The following is a 25,191-nucleotide window of genomic DNA, read 5'->3' as shown; positions in this document are numbered from 1 at the left end:
GCTCCCATATTCATAGCTAACTAGTTGCTAAAGCAGTATTTAAAAGCAAAAACTGATACTGACTCAGTTTCTGCTGCCTACTGAGGAATGCAAGATTAGGATTGAAAAACCTTTCCTGACATTTTCCATAACTGAAAAAAAAATCCTGACCAAAAAAAAAAAAACCAACAGAGGAAAAGCCATGCTTTTACAAGGAAGTAAAAGGGATAGAAAAAAATATCCATTGTTCCTCTTAATCTCAAATTGAATGTTCTATTCTTTGTACACAGACTTGCTTAAAATCCAGTGGTGTTGGTGAAAAAGATGTTGAATGAGAAGCCACAGGCTGACAAAAAAGTACAGGGAAATTGAACCTGTCTGAATGAGGAAAGGATGCTTTTCTCTACCGCAATTTAGTTGGATTGAGAGATATATTAAAGCTGCTAAAAGGGGCAGGAAAAAACACATTTACATGTTAAATTTTTGACTATATGCCTTGCTTTATGTGTTCTACCCTTAAAATACTATTTAGTTTGAAGAGCATTGTTTTTTCCCACACACTCACATTTATTCAATCCGTAATTACAACAGAGAAAGTTGATAACAAATTTATCAAGTTACATTAAACTTGAAAACAATGAAGGGCTGTTAAATCAAAAGGAAATGTCTGCTGAATCTTCTGTTGCTAGAATCATGGTATAGTCTGATTACATTTGGCACCTTCAAAATACATCATTCCTTAATTTCTATTATTACTTATTTTTGGGATTATTTAAGTAGCTGATTACTCGTCTGAAAGACATTAGGAAATTCTCTTTATATTTTATATCTTTTTTTTTTTAAAGTCAGTCTGTACATTTCTTTTGTAGACACCTGTTCATAGAGATTTTGCATATTCCCAAGAGACATGTATTTAGAAAACAAGCATACTCAACAACCAGGCTCTACCAGCTATCAATCTACTTAGCTCAAAGTCCGCATCCCACTGTGTATGGATGTCCTAAGAAACTCATCTTCCAGCCTTTCCCCACTCAAGGTACTCCTAGAGTAGCTACATCTGTTAGTTGCTACCAAGGCACCAAACCACATTGCAGGAAACAGGGGAGCACTAACAATATTACTCAGTGAACAGACTGGCAGAAATGCTGGAAAGTAACACAGCCAGCATTATTATCCCATGTGAGAGAGGGCATTTCTTTCATGTTTCTGTCCTGGGCTTAGGCAGACAAGCAATTATGCTCTACACAAACTATACTCCTACTAGGACACTACGCAGTCGAGGTAAGAGAAACTATGAACTGATTGCTGCAAACGAAAACTCTACATTGCAAAACACTGTGTTTATTAGGTGTAAAAAATTATTAAATAAGTCTATTAATGACTACAGTGGTTTTTTGTGGTGCTATATTCAATAAATATTATCTCTTAAACAATAAGTTTGATACTTTTTGTATCAAACTTATTGTTTACAAATAAAACCATAAGTTTGTTTGCTTAGTAGTGAAATTCATGTGTACTCTAAAGAAATATTATAGGGAGATTTTACTTGGTATGATTTTTCTGTGATTAATATCCAGAGTCAGGATGAGACAATTCATGATTGATTCAACACTTAAATTTCACCAACTTTCAAATCACTAGTCTTGTCCCTTCCTTCTGACACTGAAGAAGATTACAGAATTGGGCATCTCCTCCATTTTAGCATTTTTATTTCCAGATGACTAAACACTGAAAAAAAGTAGAATGCATAGTAGACTAATGTATGTGTTGGGTTTGTTGGTTTGGGGTTTTTTTGATCAGTTAATTAAGGACCATGGACACGAATAAATCTTTACCATAATCACATTATTAAATACTTAAAAACCCAGGAAACAAAAAACATTTTTAGTCTGTCGCAGTATCTTTGTGAACTAGAGGAATGGAGTTTATGAGCAAACTATCTCTATAAAGTTTCTTCTTCCATAAATTAGTGGTATATAATCTTTATTCTCAATTCTATCTCCAGTTAATGTTCCTGATAAACAGTATGTGTATTACACAAACACACTTTCATACCCATGCATCACAGTGTTATCTTGGCATTTATTCAAGAACTTGAAGATGAATGTATTTTCTTCTTGTGCCAGGCTATGGATATGAATTCCAAGAATAAAAGGAGCTGAGGTGGATTCAGTGGTCTGAACAGAACTGAACTATGATAGTGGAGCAAGGTTAGAACTCAAAGTAGTCCTAAATCTGCGTGTGCACCACAGTGATTAAAACTCTCCTGAGTGTAAGTGGATTTGATACACATATTAAAGCTAAATAAGACTTGAAGAATTTGCTATCTCTCTTAATGTCAGCTTACAAACATAAGTATTTTTACAGTCCAGGCCTAAAAAAGGTAGTGTTTATATAGCCATCAAAAGCATAATCACTTTCAGAGGAAATAGGAAATGAGTCTGGTATTAAGAATCATGTTTGTACATTTGGAAGGAGCAGTTTGTATTCACAGCCAGAGAACTTCGCAACTGGAACAAACAATGATAAAAAAAAAGATAGCAAAAGGAAGAACAGTTTCTTATTCTATGTAAATACTAGAAACACTCTTTCTCTTGTAGACACAACAGGAAGGAAATTTACTGTTATCCAAAAATCTCCCACAGACATAAAAACCACTGATGAGCTTAACTTGGTGTCCAACAAACAAGCCACCAACGCCATTCCCTAATTAAATTCTGTGCATGATTAACATAATTTTGCTTTATTACTGTTTACCAGAAGGAACAGGAGGTAGTCAAGATGAAAAATTAAAAAGAACAAGTAAATTAATCTAGAGACTAGAAAGAGAGAATTTCAAGGTTAAATGACAATACTTTCTCCTTGCTTAAATTTTTCCAGGATATTGCTGCAGTTTCCAGACTCTACAGAGTTTGCTTTTATATTAGCTATGCCTGCGGCACCAGAACCAAAGACAGCATATGAGTCTTGGTTATGTTGGTCTGCAACAGAAATAGCATTTTTTCATTACATTGTGATTTTTATTTTTTTATTTGTTTTCTTCCTGGTTTGCATTTAATTCTTATTTTATCTCTACCTGTGACTTTAGAAAAAGTGAACACAAAGTTCACTTTAGTAGGTCATATTTCAGGTACATATATTTCAGAAATATACTTATGAAGTGACAACCCCATTTTATCTCTATAAACTACAAACAGCATAATGCAATGTCAGTCACAGGAATTAATATCTTCCAGCCACTGGAATTCACTGATATTGAAAGACAGCTGTTCCTTTAGCCAGCAACAGACTGATGATGCTAGGCCACAGAACAGCATCTGAAAGAGAACTGATGAGAAAGAAGTAAAATGGAGAAAGAAATGACAGCTAACAAGAATAGCAATAATAGTAATTATTATTACTCAAAATATACTTGCAATATGAGTTTTAGAATTATTTTTTATGTGCTAATAGATTATTATTATTGTGAATTTAAGATGGGATCTAAGTAAAAGAGAATCGATATAGATTGCATATAAGGAAGAAATTATTTGCAGCAAGGGTGCTGAAATACTGGCAGAGGCTTCCTAGAAAAGGTATAGATGCCCCATCCCTCTAACTATTCCTGGCCTGGCTGGACAGGACTTTGAGCAGACTGGTCCAGTGAATGACATCCCTGCCCAGGGCAGGGGGGTTGGAACTAGATGATAGTTAAAGATTCCTTCCAACTCAAACTATTCAATGGTTCTTTGATTTAGTTCTTACCACTCAGAATATTAAACTAAGAAAAGACAAAAAATAGTAATTGCTTCATTGAGTATATAAACAAGAATATATTAATTTTGGACTAGCCTGAGCCTTGCTCCTACAGTGGCAGTCTCAATAGCACCAGGCAGTAGACAGCTTGAAAAATTTACAGTCACTCAGCACTACAGGGTCACCTGATACCCCACTGATACTCCCTGAAGCACTCTGTGCACTTGCCTGGCACAAACCAAGCACCACTTCTGAAAACTATTACTCTCACCTGTTCTAAAGTCAATTCTTACATTGCAAAGAAGAGCAATGGCACAAATTACAGTTTAAAAGCTTAACTAACGTCTAGAAGAATGCAAGGAAAGGAAACCAATTCTGCTTCTCATAAGCATTTGTGAAACAGTATCAGATGCTATGACTTCAAAAAAGTATTCCTCTTGCTGTTAAATATGATATCACATTTAATTTATTCCATTTTCATCAGAGATTAACAGATGGTTCAAAGACAGAATCAGAAATGGCTAAGTTCAGCAAAATAGGAGGCTCTCCTAAGCAAGTTCTACGTCTTTCTCAAAGACAGAGGAAGTTAACACTGAATTTTTTTATTACAATTATTAAGAATATATTGAACAGCATTTTTCTTTTTTCACATCTTTGCAGGATAATCTTCGAATAATTTATTATAGTTTTCTTCATGGTCTCACCCCATCTCTTTCCCCAAGTCATTTCTATTTAAATCATACTGATTCAAGAAATCATCTTTAGGAATACAGGTTTGAAAATTGCTACAGTTTACGAAAATAGATTCCACTTAATGACAGAGATATATTTCAGTCATCAATATGTAAGGCATAGGCTCAATTCAAATCTTCCTGATTTTCCTCACTGTCAAGGCAATTATTGCCTGGAAACACAGAAGTTTCCAATGCCTTCAGAGTGTAACAAAGTGCCTTCAACCTCCTAAAGAGTGAGGGTTTTTTATCCTTCATTTACCTTCATTTCAGTGGTAAACAGGCACTAAATGATAATAGGACAACTTATATCTATTGCTTTATAAGGACGACAGGATCCATTAAATATGTATATACAGACAAATGAACATACACATGTATTTTCTTATAAAGTATTTCAACTATGACATATGAAATGCAAATGAAACTATTCTAGCAATGCTGAAAAATTGATGACTTGAGACTCTATGCTGTTTCAGAATGGAGCTAAACTTTCAATTTCCTTAAATATTTAAGACTTCAAACAAACATTCCCAGTGTGCACTGACACACTCACTAGGTTATCACACTGCCTGTATCCCACAGTAGTTTGCTATCTTACAAGAAATGTAGAGGACTTCAATTCTTTCATTTCTCCTCATTTTTACTGAAAGTCCAGATCATCAGTAGGCTCTGTGACAAGGAAAATTTAATATATACAAACTGAAGCAACTTCAGTAGGAGATGGTGAAAGATGTTAGTAAAACATCTTGCTTAGTAGTCAAAATATTTATTTTGAGCTTCAGAAACCCAGAGTCAGCCGTTTCCTCTAGGGTGATTTTGAACTTGGATCTGCACATGGGCCCTTCCCCTAAAGTATTCCTGATTAACATGCCAGTGGCTACCCTGAAATCTGCCTTTCTCCTCTACCTCCAATGTAACTGTGGGCAGAAAATTCATCCTGAACAAAAGACGCCTTTCTCAGTGAAACATGCGTCCAACTTGGAATAACATGAAACCCTGAAAGAACCCCTATATTTCTTCCCCTGGACAACAGATTGGAATCCTGAAAAGAAATGGGCCATGATCACAGAATATTCAGAGGTGAAAAAGACCCACAAGGATCATTGAGTCCAAATCTGAAGTGAATGGCCCATATAGGGTTCAGCCCCACAACCTTGGTGCTCTTACCCACTGAGCTGACCAGCAAGGTTCTGCTGCTCTACCCAAGTTGTCTACCAGCAAAGAGCAGCTTTATTCTCATATGAATTGATAGCCTGAAAAGGAGTTGGATATTTTTAGATCAAAGTAGCATTTTGATGCTAAGAGAGTCATAAAATATCATTGAGAACTAAATTTAATAACACTAGAGGCTAGACAGAAATTTAGCCCATAAGTGGTGGCACACAATGTGTCATTGCACTGTAAAAAGAAAGAATAAAGAAAAATAATAAAAAAGAAACCAAAACCCAACTAAAAATCCCCCCCAAAAACCCAACAAAAAAAAGCCAACAAAAACCCAAAGAATTGTACCACTGGATTAAGACAGCACAGAAACATATTTTATATGAAGAAATTAAAATATGAACTTTGTTAGAACATAGAATCTTAGTAATAACTAAATTAACATTTTTTAATTACTTATAATAGGCCACCTCACAATTATTAGGTAGCTATATTAGTCTTTTACTTCATTCCATTCAATCTATACTCCCTGAACAGTTATTCATACTGAAAAATGTGTACAATAGATGTGAGGGAATAAAAGGATCAAAGAGGAAAACAGCTAAAATATATCTGAAAAGCTGGTAACAGAAATTTTACAAAAGCCAGAGAGAAGAGACTAAAGTATCATTAGCCATTTCCATATCCTAATGGAACACGCAAGTTTCAGTCTGTTACTAAGAGTAGGTCCATGGCAAAGAGCCCAAATGAGGTCTGAGAAAGCATAATGTACCTTTAATGATTGAAATAGCAAGAAAATTAAATCTAATCATGTTTCATTAAGCATACTTTAGCTCCCATTTTTACTAAATTATTCTATTATGATTTCCCAACTGTCTGTTGAAATAACCTTTTACAGCAATCTAATTCACCATCATAAACAAGTCTCATTTCTCACAATGAAGCCCCCTGGGATTAGTGAGAGGAGATGGAAAATCTAAACCTTGCCAATCCTGCAGCCACTAAGGTAACCACTCAGGGAGACAAAGATTTTTGTTTTCCTATTTGTGGCTGAGATCATTAAGATATAATTAGAAATGTATTCATGAGTATCAGAGTGTCTGTTATGGAGATACCATTCGCTCAACAAGCATCCTCTATACTAGTCTTTAAAAAGCACAGGAGCAGGCATAATCCCCACTTCACTCTCTGGAGAGTTCTGCATTAAATGGACTGCATTAGACATCCCTCTCACTGCTTTTTAATGGAACCTTATACATGCATGCAGTATTTTCTCAGACTCCATTGTTACCATCAGAACTGCTGGTCTGTTTGCTTTCAGCAATATGCTCCTGCAGTGCCATCCAGATGTGAGCCCTAAAGATAGCTACGTGCAGGGAATTTAAATCCTGCTCCAGAACTTGACACAGGGCAAGTAAATGTAGAACTTGAGAATATACAGTCAGAAATGGATTGTATACAAAATAATCCCTGGCTCTCTGCAGCAGTGAAAGGGGCGAATGCCCTCATACACGTCCTTTCTGCTTTATTCAAATGAATGAAATATGCACCAAGGAGAAAAATTGCACTTTACTCCAATAAGTAACTGAAAGAAATACGTTTTTTCTTTGTAAAGACCTTAATTATTGCTTAACTTCATATCAAATAACATGACAGCAACAGAAAATTAAAAGCGATGTCACCCACCAAACACTGCTTAAGTATCTGCCCCAGGGATCAATTTGGGGCCCCCAGTTAAACTACAGAATGTAAACTGTCAGTCACCATATTTAGCATCATAACGTTTGAATAGGTTATTCTCTTATTTGGTAGTCAGGATTTGGAAAGGAACCCAGTATATGAAATAGAAAGAAAAGGAGGTGTAGGGTACAAATTTGCTTCCTGTACCCATAGGATCAGTAAGAAATACTTGATTAAAACATCCAATGGGGAGAAACTGAACCTTGTAATATAAACAGGGGACTCAAAAGAGAAATCCGAGAGGAAAGAAAAAAAAATTGCCAAAATTTCAGCTGAGTCTTTGAGATGATGCTCTAATTGTAATTAGAAAGTTACAGTGGGTAAACTAAGATTGTGTCATGGTAGGCTTAATCTTTTTGCATACATATGGCTAATGAATCTACCTTAGCAAATGATTTTAGCAATGATTTTTAAGCTTGCCTATAAAACTGTTTTACAAAACAAAATATATTTCAATCCTAAACATTTACTACAATGAGTAAATGACTACAGGTAAAAACAGAAAGTAAAAAGTAGAATATTAAGATTTAAATTGTTTTGCTTTGTGGAAGACTGACATTCTAAAATGTAATTATCACCCTGCAATACAAACTCCTCAGGAAGACATTAACACAAGGAATGCATAAAGAATACATGACTGAGGCCAAACCAGACAAATTCCTAGATAAATGATCAGAGTTCAGATGCATAATGCGGAAACCTCTGCCAGCCAGAAACCATTCATAGACGTTCAATATTCATTTACAAACTCTACTGTGAAGCACACAATAGCTCAGTACCTTACTCATCAGAATGCAGCTGGTCAATAAAGGTACAGTCAGCAACCACCACATTCCTATGCCAATATTTATTTAGATGAGATTAGGAGATGTACTTCAGCTGTTTGACAGAACTGTGATAATGTCACAGTAAAATTCTGGTCAGAAGATCAATAAATCTTACTCAGAAAAACATGCATCCCAGATTTACTTCAATATATATTTTTCCTTAAATGCCTTCTCTTTGCCTTGACATTTACATTAGCAGGAACAATAAATTAGCAATTTGCTCTTAATCAGCCTGACAAACACGAAGTGTGGAAGAAGTGAGATTTTGCATTAACATTACTTCTACAGCAAAAATAAATTAATTTTTAAATGTAGACATTAATTTCCTTAGGTGAACGTTGATAGTGATTCCTTTCTGTATCACCCATTTAAAATTTTTCATAAAATTCAAAGAAACCATGGTAAGGTCATGATTTCTCCCTATAACTTGCTAGTTAGAGGTAATAGACCACACACTTTGGTACTAGACTTGTGAAGTCTCATGTTAGAAATAATCTGTCTTTTTGTAGCATCTGCCTTTCACACATTTGCATCGTGGTGCTACAGCCCCTCCTCTTCCATAGGTCTCCACGTGCCCTTCAGCACCAGCCATGATGCAGGAGCGGGGTGGGAGTGAGGGAATGCTGCAGGGCTGCACTCCAGCCAGCAATTACAGACAAAGCAGCCCTGCCAGCTTCCCCAGGCTGTTCTCCTGCTCCCTCTTCTGCTGCTCACAATCAACTGTCACAGAACTCTTGGGACCAAGCACATTTCTTATTTTTTACATCCCACAATACAGTATGAAGAACACTTACAAGGTCACAAAGACTTCGAGATTGCTAACAGAAATAATTTGAGATTGTCACACACACATGTATATATATGGGCATATTTTATTTATCACACCCATGCACACATATATATATGAATATTACAAAACTACAATCTCACTATGGGAAAAGAACTAAATAAACAAAATGAAATGTGTCCAAGGTGTGGGCACTACAAGACTGTGAGAATAGGAAAAAAGCTTAAAGAATGGGAGGTGAGATTTATCAGTTACTGATAAAAGTAGGGTAGGATGAACAATGAAAGATAAAGAATTTAATTTGTTTAATCTTATTCACAGCAGAACCAGTCACCAGTCTAGAAGATTAACTGCTTTAGTTGCATTGCTTAAATTAAAATGTAGGAGAAAGGCAGTAAATGCTATGAACTGTTGGAGGAAAGGGGTGTGACAGAAGTAAGATGGATTCTGAAGATGATGATGCCAGTTAAATCTCTAATTAAAAAAAGAGCACAATAATCTCTTTACCCATCCCAAACCACCTCCCAAATATTTTCCCTAAGTGGGAAAATTGTCTAATTATAATGACTGAGTGATGTTTTGATGTAATAAAAATTCTGCAAAAATGTGCTACATTAAACATTGACAACTCTGAAACTTGTTCATAAACAATGGCTAAATATTAATTCTTAAAGAAAACCCAAACTTCTTTGTGAATTCCACAAATTAGTATTAATTTTTAACTCCACAGCCAGCCAAACAAACAGCACAGACGGAAAACTAACCTCATAACTCAAAGCTGTGTATTTTTAACTAGCTAATTTCTCTAAGAAACAACTTGCTTCAGAAAACAAGTCAATCTTTTTAAGTCATAAAAATTTAACTGGTTTCTCAAATAAAAATGGGAGTTTTAAGACAAATTTCTGCAGCTAGTAACTAAAATCCCACAATACAGAAAGGTTCCCGAGCATTAATTTTTAGTATATAAAGCAGAATCTGACTCAGTTCAAATAGAAGGTCTACCTACCCTAACAACATATCTAAAACACTCAAAAACAGAAGCAGCCCTACATGACAGGTATACTGAACACTTTCCTTAGCCTCCAGGAATTCACAGCCCAAGGACTTTGAGCTAGATGCAGTTTATACACATAACAGCTCTCAATGGATTTTTGGTCCATTAACTTGTCCAGTCTATTTTTTAATTCAAGTAAACTGAGGATGCCATGGAGCAGAGCTGAAAGCTGAACATAACCCTACAGGAAAAAGAAATCGACCTTTTGTCAATTTTTTAGATCCCAACTGCAAGTTTTCTTTAGTTCTTATAATACAGATCTTGTGTGAGTGGAGACAGTGAGCAGCAATACTGTTTTCTATTCACCTGACTCTGGTACATACATATCAACCACTATCCTTCAGACTAAAGCATACAGAAGGATAATCTCTTTCACAGTAGCCATTCCAGATCTTTAACCATCTCTGTTTTTTTTTTTTTTCTTTACACTATTTGCAGTTCTACTGTAAACATTTTGAGATGGGGAACCCAAAATCCACACATGGAGTAACACACATGATGTTTCTCTGCCAACCATTGCAATACTTCATCTTACATTTAGTGTGTTTTCCAGACCAGGACAAAGGATTAAACAGATGTTTTTATTAGACTGTGTTTTTATCTAACTACAATATCTCATTCCTGAGTGTGGTGGTTTGACAGGAAATATGTTTTCTGGGATGCTGTGGTCAGGCCAATGGGTGCTCAGATTTTAATATGGGCACCTAATGTGGCCATTGGGACATTGGATCCGCCTCTGAGAGCATGGGGTTAAAGCAGGGCTCTCACCCGGGAGGCTCTCTTGGGTTCCGGTCAGGGAAAGGTTCAGAGCTCCCCTGCCCGGCTGCGGGCTGGGCAGGGCAGGGGCAGCCATGCGGCCGGGTGAGGTAGGCTGGGGCCCTGGCCAGAAGGGAGGGGAAGGCCCCTGCAGGATGGAAGGGTGGAGGAGCACTGAGAGGCATCAGGCAGCCCCCCCCAGGAGAGACAGAGAGAGAGCCTGTGCCACCTTGAAATTTAATAGCGGCTGGCCGAGAAGGAGAAGGGGGGGTGCAGCGAGAAGGTGCCCGGCTGGGCAGCCGTGGGAGTTCCAGACAGACAGAGCTTCAGATTTTTAACCCTTTTCTTGGATGATGGAAACCTTACAAATGCTAATCCTCCTGGAGATGAATGAGAAGAGAGATAGAGATGAGATAAGAGGAAATGGGCCACGAGAGAAATAGAGAAGAACTCAGGTGGAAGAGATGATGGAGTAGCTTATGCTGGACTCTTTTTGTGTAGCCATGGACAGAGCCATGTTTCCTTGTGCTACAGAGACTGCATTCTAGGGGGAGGCAATGCCTCAGGACCAAGAGGGTTTGGTGTGGGTACCCCTCGGCCCCAGGGGCTGAAAAATATTGGGGGACAGATGTCCCAAAGTTGAGACTGTGCCTTTTTGGAGTGGGACGAAGCATCCTTAAAAGTCGACCCTAGAAGCAGCTCTGGTGTTCAGTGGTGAGAGCGCTGGACATGAAAGGAAGAGATCACCATTGGCACAAGAAGGACTCCTCCTCTTGATGAAGTGAGGATTGAGTATTCTGAAGGGCGGTGCCAGACTGAGAGCTGATGATTTGGGGGATGTATTGTATTGGGAATTTGGTGGGGAGGAGGAGGAGATGTATTTGTGAAATTTTCATTTTCCTTGTGTGTTTCTTTTTTTTTTCCCATTCCCTTGTCGTTTAGTTAATAAATTTTGTTTTCCTAAGTGGGAGCCTGCTTTGCTTATTCCTGGTCACATCTCACAGCAGAAACCAGGGAGAGTGTATTCTCATGGAGGCACTGGCATTGTGCCAGTGTCAAACCATGACACTGAGTGATAATGGCAACACATCTTGCATGACTGCAAGATAGAGGTTATAGAGCTGTGGCCCTAGACAGCAGTCTCCCATCATGCAATACTTTAGAACACATACAGGTTTCATATCTGCTTTGAAAAGGGGTGCAAAGGAAACTGAAAGTGAGTAGTACTAGGTGTCAAAAAAACTAGAGAGGATTTTAATTACATGAATAATCACAAGATCCTGGAGGTTATCCACAAAACTTCTATCAAAAAAGGCACAAATCAAGTGTGATAAAACAATATGTCAATGCTGAACAGGTTTATGACTCCAAAAAAAAACCTAACCAAAACCAACCAAACCAAATACTGTTTAAGAGGGAGAAAACCCTGCTTTAGAACCTCTGCACTGTGAACTTTGTAAGTTCTTAAAAGACTGTGTTAGCTGAAAAGTGAGAGGGAGAGAACATGAGCACCAATTGTGTTTCTATCCAAGCCTCAAGGCTGTCTGTAGTGATGGTCAGTCCAGAACTCTCACTCATGGTGCTGTCGGTGAAATCCATCACTAAGGAACATAAGCTCAATACCCTTCTGCCTTAAGTTCCCAAGACTGACAGACTGATCTGTCATCTAAAATGAAATTCCTGATAAAATGTTCAGTGAGCACGGAAAAAGGTTATAAACTCTTCCTTCAGGCTGGACTGGGGGAACAATAACAGCATCATTCCTGATAGAAGGGGCCAGACAGAACAAAATACTATAAAATGAATGATTGAAGCATTTTTATTAAAGTTTTCTATCAATTTAAAGTGACAAATAAAAAAAAAATTATTTCCCTATCAGTACAGAAAGTCCTGTATTTTCCATACTTTTAGAAGTCTGGGGGATTTTTCACATATAATTCTTCACCTAAATACTATAAAACTCTTCTTACTATATAATTCAAATATTCTACAAATTTTAACTGTCCTAAAGCTCATAGAGTTAAAAAAAAGGTCTTAGTTAACATTTAAGTAAACTTGTTTTCCAATAAATAAAATCCAATATCATCAGCTTTAACTGTCATGTGGAAAGCTGAAGTTAGCATGTTACCTTAAAGGTCAGAGCGGCACTGTTTCTAAGTAAAAATATAATCACTAGGAAAAAGTCTCCGCAGTAATATTCAAACTATTCAATCCCAAAATTAAAACACTGTTAAAAACCCACAAGACTCATATTACAGGTAACCTTGCATAAATGTCTCAGTGTATTGAGAGACAAAACAAGTTGGCAGAAACACTCAGTGACTTTATACACCCATCCATTCAACCCTGACCTACAGTCTGCCTTGGATTTGGTTCATAAAACACCACCCTCATGCAGTATGGCTCAGATAAAGAAGAAATGGGAGGGGAGACAAGCTAGCTGAATAAGCATTTCCATTTCAGTCCATCCACTTTGCTTACTTAAAGGTCAAACCATGCAAGTTATTAGGAAGCAGGAAAAAGATGAAGAGCTCAGAAACCCAAAATCACCTGAAAGACTACTGACCCAGATCCTAGTCTAGAGGAGTTAATGTCTAAGTTCAATAAGGCTCAGTATATGGCAGCTACAATGCTAGGACATAACCTGTGGGGTATTTTTTTTCCAGTTGGTTGATTTTTTAGGAAGGTATACTGGACTGGGACAATCAAATCACAGAATAACATGGTTGAAGGTGCCTCTGGAGCTCTCCAGTCCAGCCGGCTGCTTGGCTCAGTCTGCACAGAGTCTCCAAGCACGGAGATGTTACAACCTCTCTCACCTCTCATTCCAGTGTTTGACCACCCAGCCCATAGCAAAAAGTTTCTTTCTATATCAAGCTGGCATTTCCAATCTTCCAGCTTGTATTCATCCTGTCATCCCTCCATTGTGCACTGCTGAGTCAAGTCTGGCTGCATCTTCTCTGCACTGTCCCATAAGGCAGCTACAGGCAGGAAAAAGATCCCCCCAAGATTTCTTTGAAAAGGTTGTATGAAGCTTGTTCTCTCATCCTCTCCATGTGTGCCATGTGCTCCAGACCCCCTGATCACCAGGGTGGGCTTGCTCCAAGATGTCAAAGGTTCAGGGAAAGCACTGTTACATCTTTTACAATATGAACAGTATTTGAACACAGTGTTTGAAAACCAGATATTCCAAACAAGTTTAGCGTTCCAAGAAAAACTAACTTCTAAGAGTTGTTCAAATGACCACTATGACTGCATTTGTAACTGGGAGGGGTTTAAGGGAAGTGCCAACTACCAGCATTCAGTAAGGTCCAAAGGACAACAGGCAATCCTCTCAATACAGGAAAAACCTAGTGGATTTTGAGCAACAGCCAAGAGCCAGCACACGGTAACAAGCAGAAGCTCTGCCCTTTGTAGGTGCAGAGACCTCAAAAACAACTGTTGTGTTGGATCTTAAGTCATCCCTGAAGGGATCATGCAGTACTTCATACCATAACTCTGGATAAATATTAGAGTTATAGTTACTCATTAATTGCTTTGAACAGAGCTTAAACTGCATCATCACCATACATCCCTGCGGCATCCTGTTTGTCCCAATCAAGAGAAGATGCAAAAAGACCAGAGACCCCAGCTGAGTCTAGGTCACTTTAGAGCAACACTGTGGAATGTTCTTGAGATGGTGAGAGCAATGATGTGATAAATACATGGATCTGCCATGCAAGGAACAACAGCGATCATTACTTCGTAACAGCTTTTTCTTTGAAATTGTGAATATATTTTCTTTCAAAAGACAACTTGTAAGATATTATACCATAATACACAAAATAACTATCCACTCTGGACTACTGCAGAAACATTTATGAAAAAAACCACCTTCACAAAACCAGTATGTTTGCCTGCTTATTGAAGACCAGTAATATATAACATGAAGAGCAGGATCAAAGAAATGGAAAACAGTCACAACATCACAAAACGCAGAAACGTGTTCTACTATCAGCAGTAATCATAGTCACTATTTTTGCAAAGTACAGATACCTAAGCACTTCACTACCTGTGATTTTCTTACCCACTATGTTATAGCTAGCTTTAAAACCTTGCTACAGTCTTTTAGATTCGTATTTATTACCTGTACAATTTTCAACTTTTAGGACAGGATAAATAAAGAACCACTAACAAACACATAAGAATATTGTTTATACAAGAGTTTTCTTATGTCCTTTAGCACTGCATATAAAATAGAAAAAAAAAGCTGGATAGCATACATACTAAAATATTAGTGTCTAGCATTAGAAAGCAATTCCTTTAAGATGTAAATAGCTGAATTTTCTTCCTATACAAGAACATAATGTTGTCACAAATGCTGTGTACTCAATTTTTCTCTCAGAAGTGGAGCTCCAGGTGATTTAGTAATTTTAGGTAATTTTATTCCCTCCCCCAACAGGAGCACTGGTTCAAAGTAATTTTGCAGATAAGAAAGAGAATGATAGAAGGATATGCTTTATCAATACTTCTTTTTTTAAAATCCATTTTATTATACAGACTATCAATTTATACTATTAAAATTATGTAAAGGATGGCTCTGATTCCTCTCACTTCTTTCTCCATCAGCAATCTTACTGGGGATAGATCTACAGACACACAGCCATAAAATAGGCTGCCCATATTTACTTAGTGCTTCTCATAAAAAAACCCTGAATACCTTCTAAATATTAATGAATTCATCTTCCCTACATTCTTGTGATGCACATTTATAGTTTAGACATTATCGTACTGTAAGAAAAAAATAATTTAAGAATTTTGTTTGAATAAGGTCCAGCTGGGACCTTAAACAAGCTTAGTTTCAGGATGATGAGAACCAATTGCTGAGTTTTCTCAGACTAAAGGTGTTCATTGGAAACCCAAAGGATAGAAGCATAACAAGCATATGGTGAAAAAGAGTGGTTATACAATTTTCCCAGAGTCAAGAATAAATGTGGATCAGCAGCAGGAATAGGAAGCAGTTCTCTCAATTCTCTCACTACTCTGTCAACAAGCCTATTTTTCATCTCAAAAATCATGTACTTCAAGTTTTCAGTTTTTTCATAACCTATTCTAAAATATTTGTAACAAATACAAATTTAACTACTTCAAAAACAAAGTTATAGTAAAGACAGACAAAATTATTTAACTCAAGCAACTCTACAAGAAAGGCTGAAAAACAGCCTATTAATACCATTCAAAAAACCAGTATCAAAACCCAACAACAATAATTATCTCAATGTGATGGATGGAAAGTAAATAATTCCAGCTCTGTTTAAAGCTGGCAGCTGTTAGCTCAGAGTTAGGTGGAGACATCTTCATGAATTGCTGCCATACACTGACTGCAGCACAGACAACTCTTAAGCTCTGTGGTTGTAGCAAATGCTGAAAATCTAGCATACATCATGATATTGAAACGATATTGAAAAAGCAAAATGTTTCTTCCATTGACGGCAGGAAAATGCCTCTGCAAAAGGGAACTTTTGTTGACCTTATCACTGGGAAACAAAGGGGTTGGAGAACAGTGCTATGGAAAGGGACCTGGGGTCCTGGTTGATGGCAAGTTCAACATGAGTCAGCAGTGCCCTGGCAGCCAGGAGGGCCAAGCATGTCCTGGGGGGCACGAGGGAAGCATCACCAGCCGGGCAAGGGAAGGGATTGTCGTGCCCTGCTCTGCACTGGGGCAGGCTAACCTCAAGTGCTGGGGCAGGTTTGGGCATTACAATGTAAGAGGACATCAAACTATTAGAGTGTGTCCAGAGAAGGGTGAATAAGTGTAGCAGCCCATGAACACTCTCCCTTTGGTCAATCCCCAAGCCCTCAGCCCTGGAAACATTACCTACCATAGAGTTAGACCTCCCAAAGGGAAAAACAGACTCTCCCATTGACTTGATGTCACAACTTCCTCTGGTTTCTCCTTCCCATGTCACTGGCTTAGCATCCCTGGTGGCCACCCCCTTCCCCTGGAGGTCAGGCCCCTCTGCCCAGCCCTTAGCTCTGGCCCCTTTCCCTTTATAAGCTGACTGAACCCCCTGAAGCACTCTCTTTCCCGGGGTTTGCCCTTCACCTACTGTGTTACTCTGTTGGAATAAAACCTTGCAAAAGAACTTCTCTTACCTCTATCTCTGAGCCAGTTGCAGTGAGTGTTGAGTGGAGGTTTGACTGTGTTACCTGAATGTTAACTTAGCTTGCTTTTCGAGAGGAGAGGTTTGTTGGGGATAAGAGATAGGTAGCAGCACCTACCACTTTAACACCCGCATTTTTAAGTAAGATGGTGCAAGGTCTCAAGAGAAGACCTACAAGGAGCAGATGAGGTCACTTAGCTTGTTCAGATTGGAGGAGAAAAGACTGAGGGGAGACACCATCACAGTCTATGACTTCCTCAAGTGAGGCAGCAGAGGCGAGATGCTGATCTCTCTCTAGTCACCATCAATAAGTCAGGAGGAAATGGAACGGAGCTGCATCAGGGGAAGCTCAGATTGGACATTAGGAAAATATTCTTCACTGAAAGGGTGGCTGGGCACTGGAAGAAGCTCCCCAGGGAAGTGGTTGCAGCACAACACCTGACATAGTACAAGGAGCATCTGAACAACACTCTTAGTTATATGAAGACTAAGGTAGTTCTGAATGTAGCAGGAGTTGGACACTATGATCCTTACTAGTTCCTTCCAACTGCAGACAATCTACGGTTCTGCTATTGCTCTATCCATATGCAAAACCACCACACATCACATGACAACACCTGGGGAAAGAAATCAAATGTCATGGATTCTTGTTATTAATCACAATCAGAAATTGTGTTTATACCAAGAATTTTGGCTTCTAATAATCTTGTTGTCATCTGTTAAGAACACAATAGTTACACATGAATAACTGTTAAGAATTCATTCCATGTACAGAGTTAATAATTGGAGAGATCAGTTGACCGTAACAGATTAACAACCCAATTCAGCAGTAATCCAACATTTATATGTATAAAAACTTCCTCAGAAAGTCCTGACTTAAAGATTACTAAAACAAAAGAAAAAAATCTGTTTCTGAAAATAAAACTTTCTATTAGCAGGATTCCTCTTCCTGCTAAAACACTCAGGAGAGCTCCACTTAGAAATGTTTATTTCCAGGAGTACAAATTCAGATGTGCAGGCTTATCCCTTTAAAGTATGCACTATTTTCAAGTCAGCAATTTAGAAGAGATAAGTAGTCTCAGGAATCTCATCCTAAAACTGAAAGTGCTTAAGCTTTACCAGAGTAATGAAAAATCCTAACATTCCTACCAAAGGAGCCATACTTTATTCCTGGAAAATTGGAAATTAACATACTGTACTTTTACAGCGCCTTTTAAAGTGTCTTCTTTGGTGTATAGAAGTGCTCCTATTAATTTGATTCTACATTAAAAAAAGAATAAATATAATACCTTACTGAATACTGACACAAGACTTCAATGCATTGGTAAGAAATTTGTCAGTTTGGAAAGGATTTAAAACATTCTCACTGGTGAAGTATTCTTCTCATAGTAAATTTTACACTTGCAATACATTTATCTTCTTTAAATGATATCTTGTAATTTTTTCTCATTCCAAATACATAAATTCTAAGATAGTTCAACATTTTTTCACTAGATTCTCCTAAACCCATCTTTGAATATTAAATGCCTTTCAAAAACTAGCAATTATTTTGCTTTATAAACTACCCATTAAAATAGGGTCTGGGGCATTTTCACTTTCAGAAATCCTCATAGATTACACTCCTAATCTGTCACAGCAGTTTTAAATACATAGAAATTGTATGCCACAGCATATATTTTGACTATTAAATATAGTAGATTTGAGAAAATATGCATAATTCAGAGAAACACAAAAATATAGATATTCATTTTGGTTTCATTTACCATATGGTTTCATATACCATATACATTTAAGGTTTCTAACTAATGTCCATCCTGTAGAAGCCATAAAAATCACTCCTAGAATCTAGTTTCAGTTACCTTCTAGATGCAGGTTTTCCCTAACAGCAGTAATGAACTGGTGAAATACACCAAAAAGAGCCATTGCCTTGAACGCCTTTGTAACAGCATCAAAAATACAGAGAGGAATAGGAATGCCCCGCACAAAGGTATTTAGATAAATAGCATTTCCTGTTCTTTAAAACACATGTAGAATAAGCATTCCCAGATACCTTTGTGTTGATTTTTCTACTAGAGAGCTGATTCTAAATTAAGGATTGAGTATGCCTACAGCGAGATGTCCAGAGCAATCAATCAGCATCAATCTTCTCATGCAAGCACTGAGCTGACTTTAGGTCAAAGCTCATTTACAGCATAGAAGACCAAGGCCCATTCACAATAAATGCTAGAGCTTTTATTATTTGCCAAATTTACTATCCTAATTTTCTCCAGCAGATGAGTTCCACAGCATAAACTTGTACTCTTTACAGAATATAGGAAAAAGAGTCTCCTAGTCTTCTGTTTCAAGTACTCACCCTGGATGGCTTAGGAATACTTGCAAGAGTTAGAAACATTCTTCCCATTCTTTCAGACAACCAACAAGATATGCACCCCACTGGACTAGGAGGTGCTTTCCTTAGCAGACACAAGTAAATTAATGCTTCAGAAGCTGCAATAACCTCTGATCATGTTCTTCTATACTTACCATCCATGTGGCTGCTAGACAGCAAAATACCTCTACCTCTTCCCTCAAATGATACATGGCTGTAATCTCTCACCAGAAAATAGAAACCAAGCAAAAGAGGAATGATGAGGCTCTTCTTTTGCCTCTCCAGTGTTCTTTTTCTCCATTTTTATAGTATTTTCACAGGTAGGACTGGCCATAAAACAACTATTATTTTTAAAACATTTTAAGTGGATGGCTTTGTTACTTTAACTGACTCACAAGGAGTAGCATCTCTGACCATAATAATTTCCTGTGGCTTTTTTGCCCTATTAAAATTCAAAATTAAATATAGAATCCAACCATTGCTTCCACTTGGATGCTATACAACTTCTTTCTCACAACTTTTATTTGAAGTACTTTGGTTAGAATTATTTTAAATTTAAAAAAGAAAAAGGCAATCTAACTATACCAAAGGAATCTAGTTATACATGGCTATGTATCCTCTACTCAGACAAAATTTCCACAAAATTGTTAGCTTTCTTGAAGAGAAGTTGTTACATAAAGCTGGCATGGCCTGTTTCTTCTTTTAAAGTACACGTTTATCTATTTCTTATGTAACTATTAGAATTTTTCTTTTAATTATGCTTAGCTCATATTCGCTCCCTTAGTGATAATATTGAACTCTATTTTCAACTGCAATTACAACAAAGTGAGCAAAGCACAGCTTCTAAAAGGACCAGTGACTGCCACTATAACATGATTTTGAAGTATTTTTTAGTGCCCAAGCATAGGTTGACTGCAGTCTATCAAAAATATTAATAGTATATAATCCTCTAATTTAAGATGTCCAATACAGCCATCCCAAGATACACAGGGACAGCATAAAACTTTCAAACCTATACACAACTAGGAAAAATAGACAAAAATATATGAACAGGACTGCAAAGGGAAATCTATTTGGTATTTTCATACAAAGAGCTTTCCACTATATTTGAAGAAAATAATTTAAAATACATAATTTTCAAATTAATTTTAATTATTTCACTAATGCAAACAGAAGAGGTGGACTTGCTTGTGTTAAGAATAGAATAACAATATAAATAAAACAACCACAGTATTTGAGTAGCCTGTGCAGTTTAGACATGAACACACTATTTACTATAGATCATATTTAATAAGAAGATATCATTTTTAAACTGTAATATTCAATCTTACTATAAAGTAATTTTTATTGAAAGAATATGCCTTGAACTTTTAACTGGCTGCTAAGATACAGAAATATGAAAAAAAAAAAAAAGATTACAGCAAAAACTGATGGCTGTGATAATATGCTGGTGTGACTAAAAGCTATACCAGAAATTTTAATAGGATAAGCACAGAATTGACTACTGGGCTTTAAAAACAGAGTAGCACTGAGCTCCTAATCACAAGCATCATTAACTTTAGTTTTAAAATTTAGCAGCAGAAAAAAATAGAATTTCACGAACTACACAGAATTTCTTTTCCATGCAAGAGCTTATATTCAGGCAACACTAAATGAAGATCAGGTAATATTTATGATGTTACCCTTTTAAAAGTAACATAAAACAGAAAATAACATTTATGTCAACTTCATTGCTTGCTACTCAGCAAAATCTTGGTAGCAATCTAAAATACAAATAGCCATAATTTTAAAAAATGGCACTTTTTGTAAACACTTCCAAATCCTTTATCAACCTCATTCCACCATTATAACATAATAATCAAAATCAATACTTTGTAAATTATAAACTAATATTGAAGGCAGATGGCATAGGTTTGACATTGCAAAATATATCAGAAACAAAATACTGAGGATGTAGCAATAAAAGGCAGCAAGAAAGTACAACATTAAATATATCCTACAGTAACTTTTCCTGCTACAACCCCTTCTTAATCAACAGCAGCATTTCATATTTATACCTTATATCAACCCAAGTTTTGGCATTATTTACATAACCATGGAATTTAGCTCACCATATTTCATCTTGCTACCAAGGGGAGTTTGCACCTTTTAATTTTTTCACATTATGATGTCAGCTTTCCTTCTGATTTTCAGTCCTTTATTGTCCTGAAAATACTTGTAAATTGACAATGTCTCCATTTTTCCACAGATACACATCACTACATTTTCACTGACCACATTAGACATTATTGCAAGATTGATGTCTACTCTTATGGCAGTCACACCTTCACATTGCTTTGTAGGACTACTTATAATCTACATAACCTCTAGCACCAGGATCTGGGATCATGGCACTATGAAATTAATTTGCATTCAGGTAAACCACAAAATTCACCCTGAAGTTCTGTAAAGAAGAACTGTATTCAGGTTTTTCACATACTCACAAACCACATCATTAATGTGCACTTCCTAAATGCAACTCAGTGTTGAGAGACGAATGAGTGCAGAGGGTTTCCAGGGGAACCGGAACTCTATTTAAAGCCTCTTACTAATTAAATCAAATTAAATTCTGGTTCAGGTGAACATAAATTATGGCTATTCTCTTAGAACAACTTTTTAGGTAGACAGTAACAGATTTTTTCACTGATCCAGTTCTTTTGCTGGGCAGCTATAACATTTACAAAATTGTAGTCATAAGCCACATGAAAGGGTACTTTTCATATGCTTTGACTGAATTCAGAGATCTAACTGGTCCAGAGAGATGATAGAGGACAAAAAAAAAACCTTGCCAAATCTCAGTGTTACTGCTTAGACCACAACATTGGGTAGTGTGCAGTATAAAACGTAATACAACTCTACACTGACAAGCAGTGAAAACCAGTCATATTAAAACTTATTTCTTATGAACTGCTCAGTATCTGCAAGCAATCATGTCCTTACTACTGTGCTAGCTAGATTAAAGCTAGTACATTCAATCCCACTTGGATTGCAGCACAGCCTAGAAACAAAGACTGCTCATGGAACTGCTTTTCAATTTTAAGCCCACAGTATTTCCCTTCAGAGTCTAACAGAGTCAATGTACTGTCAGTTGCATTGCAGAAAATAACATGAACTATGTTTAATAATACATAGAAAATACACATTGGATATTAAGTCTTGGCATAGAAATTATTAAGTAGTAGTAATAAACCATGGACTAGATAGTAATAGCTCTACATTAAATTACTGTCAGAATAAAACGGAGTATTGACCCGGAAGCATAATTCAATAGTTTAGGGTCTGGTAAAGGACAAGGTATAATAACATAGATCTCAACCATTTGTGTTGATCCTTGAAACCCATAAAAGTATAAACCTAGACAAAGACTAGTCTAGAGAGAATAATGGGAATCTAATTACATGCAACTCCCTTCACCCATATGACTGAAAATTATTTCAGAAACATGTAATGAAGAAGTCTGTTACTCTGTCCTGTTCAATCTATTCTGTTCAAAAGAAAAGCAGCCAAATGATTAATCCTTCCAGTCTAATTTAGTCCTGGCTCCTGAGTTTTCCCAACTGCCTACTACTCATTGCTGAACTCTGTTTTCTGTAGGGAAAACAGAGGAAGGGGCTGCCACCCTCCTTTGCTGTTTCCGGTGTTACATCTCGCATCCCTTGACCACAGCTCACAGCCAGTGCACTGTTAAAGCTCAAATGCTATATATGGCAACTGAAGCAATTAATTACAGGTGTCCTCTCTGAACAAAGCATGTTGAAAGGGGAAATTTTTTTTCTCCCTAAAAGCTAAACAATTTTCCCCCAACTCCAACCATTGGCTCAAAGACAGCCATAGAGGGTCAAGAGAGCTGTGAAACCTTGAGAGACCACTAGTCATGCAGACAATTTAGAGCTAAACTGCTACTCCCTAAAAAGCCATGGAACTATTTCTGGAACTCCTGAGGTCAAACTGTATGTGGGGAGGTAAGGAGGGAGCATTTGTGACTGACTACAGCTTGTCCTACTTACATGGTATGACATAAACACATTTTAAATTCCATTACTACAGATATATTATACAAAAATTTTCAATACCTGTGAATATTTTGAGAGATCATAACCATGTTCAAATGCTCATCGCTATAAACTAACATATATATATAAATTTCAAGACTCCAGCACCTGAAGACATTTCAAGTATTGACTAAATATTTAAGGCTATTAATATGAAACATTTGACTTCCATATTTTACTGAGTTCTTCCTTTATTAATACCTAAATATAGTACCCATCCTATGTCCAAACTATCTATGAACTACAGTAAAATGTATGGTTTTATTCTCAATACTTATCACAAAAAAGATTTGTAGATATATGTACAAAAATATCATAAAGCCTGTGTTCTGTAGGCTGCTGGAAAAAATCTATCATCACTAACAAGGTTACTTTAATAAAAATGGCTTATCTAGGTCTGCAGTATTAAAGAGATTCAAAATGATAGTAAAATAAATCACTGCAAAGGAAGAGTGAAGATTAAAATACTGAAACTTAAGAAAGGAATATCAAAATTGATTCAGAATCCCATTTATGAACCTCATCTACCCTGAATAAGACAATTTCAAGAACGGTACAAAAGCAAGTATGCAATCTGCCTGCACTACATAAATCATGTGTATTTACTCATAATGCATATTTAGTATTCATCAGGAGTATGCTTACAAGAGAGGACACTTACCTGATACTACTTCATGAACTTAGAAATTTAAAAAAATTAACAAGAGACTGGAATTTAACAATGAGAAGGCTAATGGATAGCTCAGTACCCAGCTTTCAAACTAGCCTAAAGATCTCTCTTCTTCATTAACATATATTTGTTTTGCAACATTTCAGAGAAACAAACCAGACAGTTTTCATGACCTTTTAAGCGGCAGATTCTATTTAGGGGTAGAAGTTCCACATATGACTATCCCAAAATCATAGCTTGATACTTTATATTGAAAGAAATTCTAAAAGCAAATAGTTGGATTTGAGACTACCATGCCAACAATATCAAATTTTAATTTGATGTTATTAAATAAAATGTTACTTCCTCAGCATTTCTTGTATGCCCTTAGGATATATAGCACTCTAATTAAGAATCAAGCTCATTAATTCTATTTTTAGGGGATTTTTTGATTCAAGAAAGAAAAAAGTACTTATCTTGAAGAAACTTCTTGTACAGGTGGACTAGATGGCAAGAACTTCCTAAATGTCTGCTTACTCTAGATTCTTTTGTTTTTTTAGACTGTTTCATTTGATTTTACAAATATATTATTTTACCAACGTTACTAATGAAAGTTACTAGTTAGATATGATTTGGGAGACAGGTTCTATTAGATCTATTATCTATTAGATATCTATTAGATCTATTATCTATTCGAATATATATCTATATTAAAAATTATTCTTACCAAGATGACTTGAAAAAGAACTGGAATAAGATGGTTTTCTTCCATGAGGCTGCAAAAACATATTTTAAGATTTATTTAATAACAGAGGAAGTGAATTGTTATTTAACACACTAAGCTCACAAGAGGAACAGAGAAGTAGAATAGCTGTTGCCAAGATCCATGACCCAGAACCTTAGCCTTTGACTAGCTCTCAACAAAAATGACCTCCATTTCAGATATTAAACAGAAACAGCAATGTTATACACTGCTTTGGAAATTACTTCTAGGTCTGCTTCACTGATGCAATTCAAGTGAGTAGAACAGTAATTAATTTAGCATTTTTTAATGGCAGTAATTAATAAAATGCTGCAACTATACCACTACACATACTATGAAACAGAGTGCACCATTAACTGTTTGAATTAATAGACTTAGCACACATAATGAAATTATAAATATGC

General features: G+C 36.6%; 1 protein-coding gene across 1 annotated transcript in view; it reads right to left on the bottom strand.

Moving 5' to 3' along the window:
* ULK4 (unc-51 like kinase 4) overlaps positions 1-25,191 on the bottom strand; it is a 213,706-nt gene that overhangs the window by 93,138 nt on the left and 95,377 nt on the right. Inside the window, exon 31 of the mRNA XM_036395859.2 lies at positions 24,752-24,800. Coding sequence (XP_036251752.1) covers positions 24,752-24,800 — 49 coding nt within the window. The remainder of the gene's footprint in view (positions 1-24,751; positions 24,801-25,191) is intronic.

Source organism: Molothrus ater, chromosome 1, assembly GCF_012460135.2.
Source record: "Molothrus ater isolate BHLD 08-10-18 breed brown headed cowbird chromosome 1, BPBGC_Mater_1.1, whole genome shotgun sequence".
Lineage (NCBI taxonomy): Eukaryota > Metazoa > Chordata > Aves > Passeriformes > Icteridae > Molothrus > Molothrus ater.
This window is presented reverse-complemented; position numbering and strand designations above follow the sequence as displayed.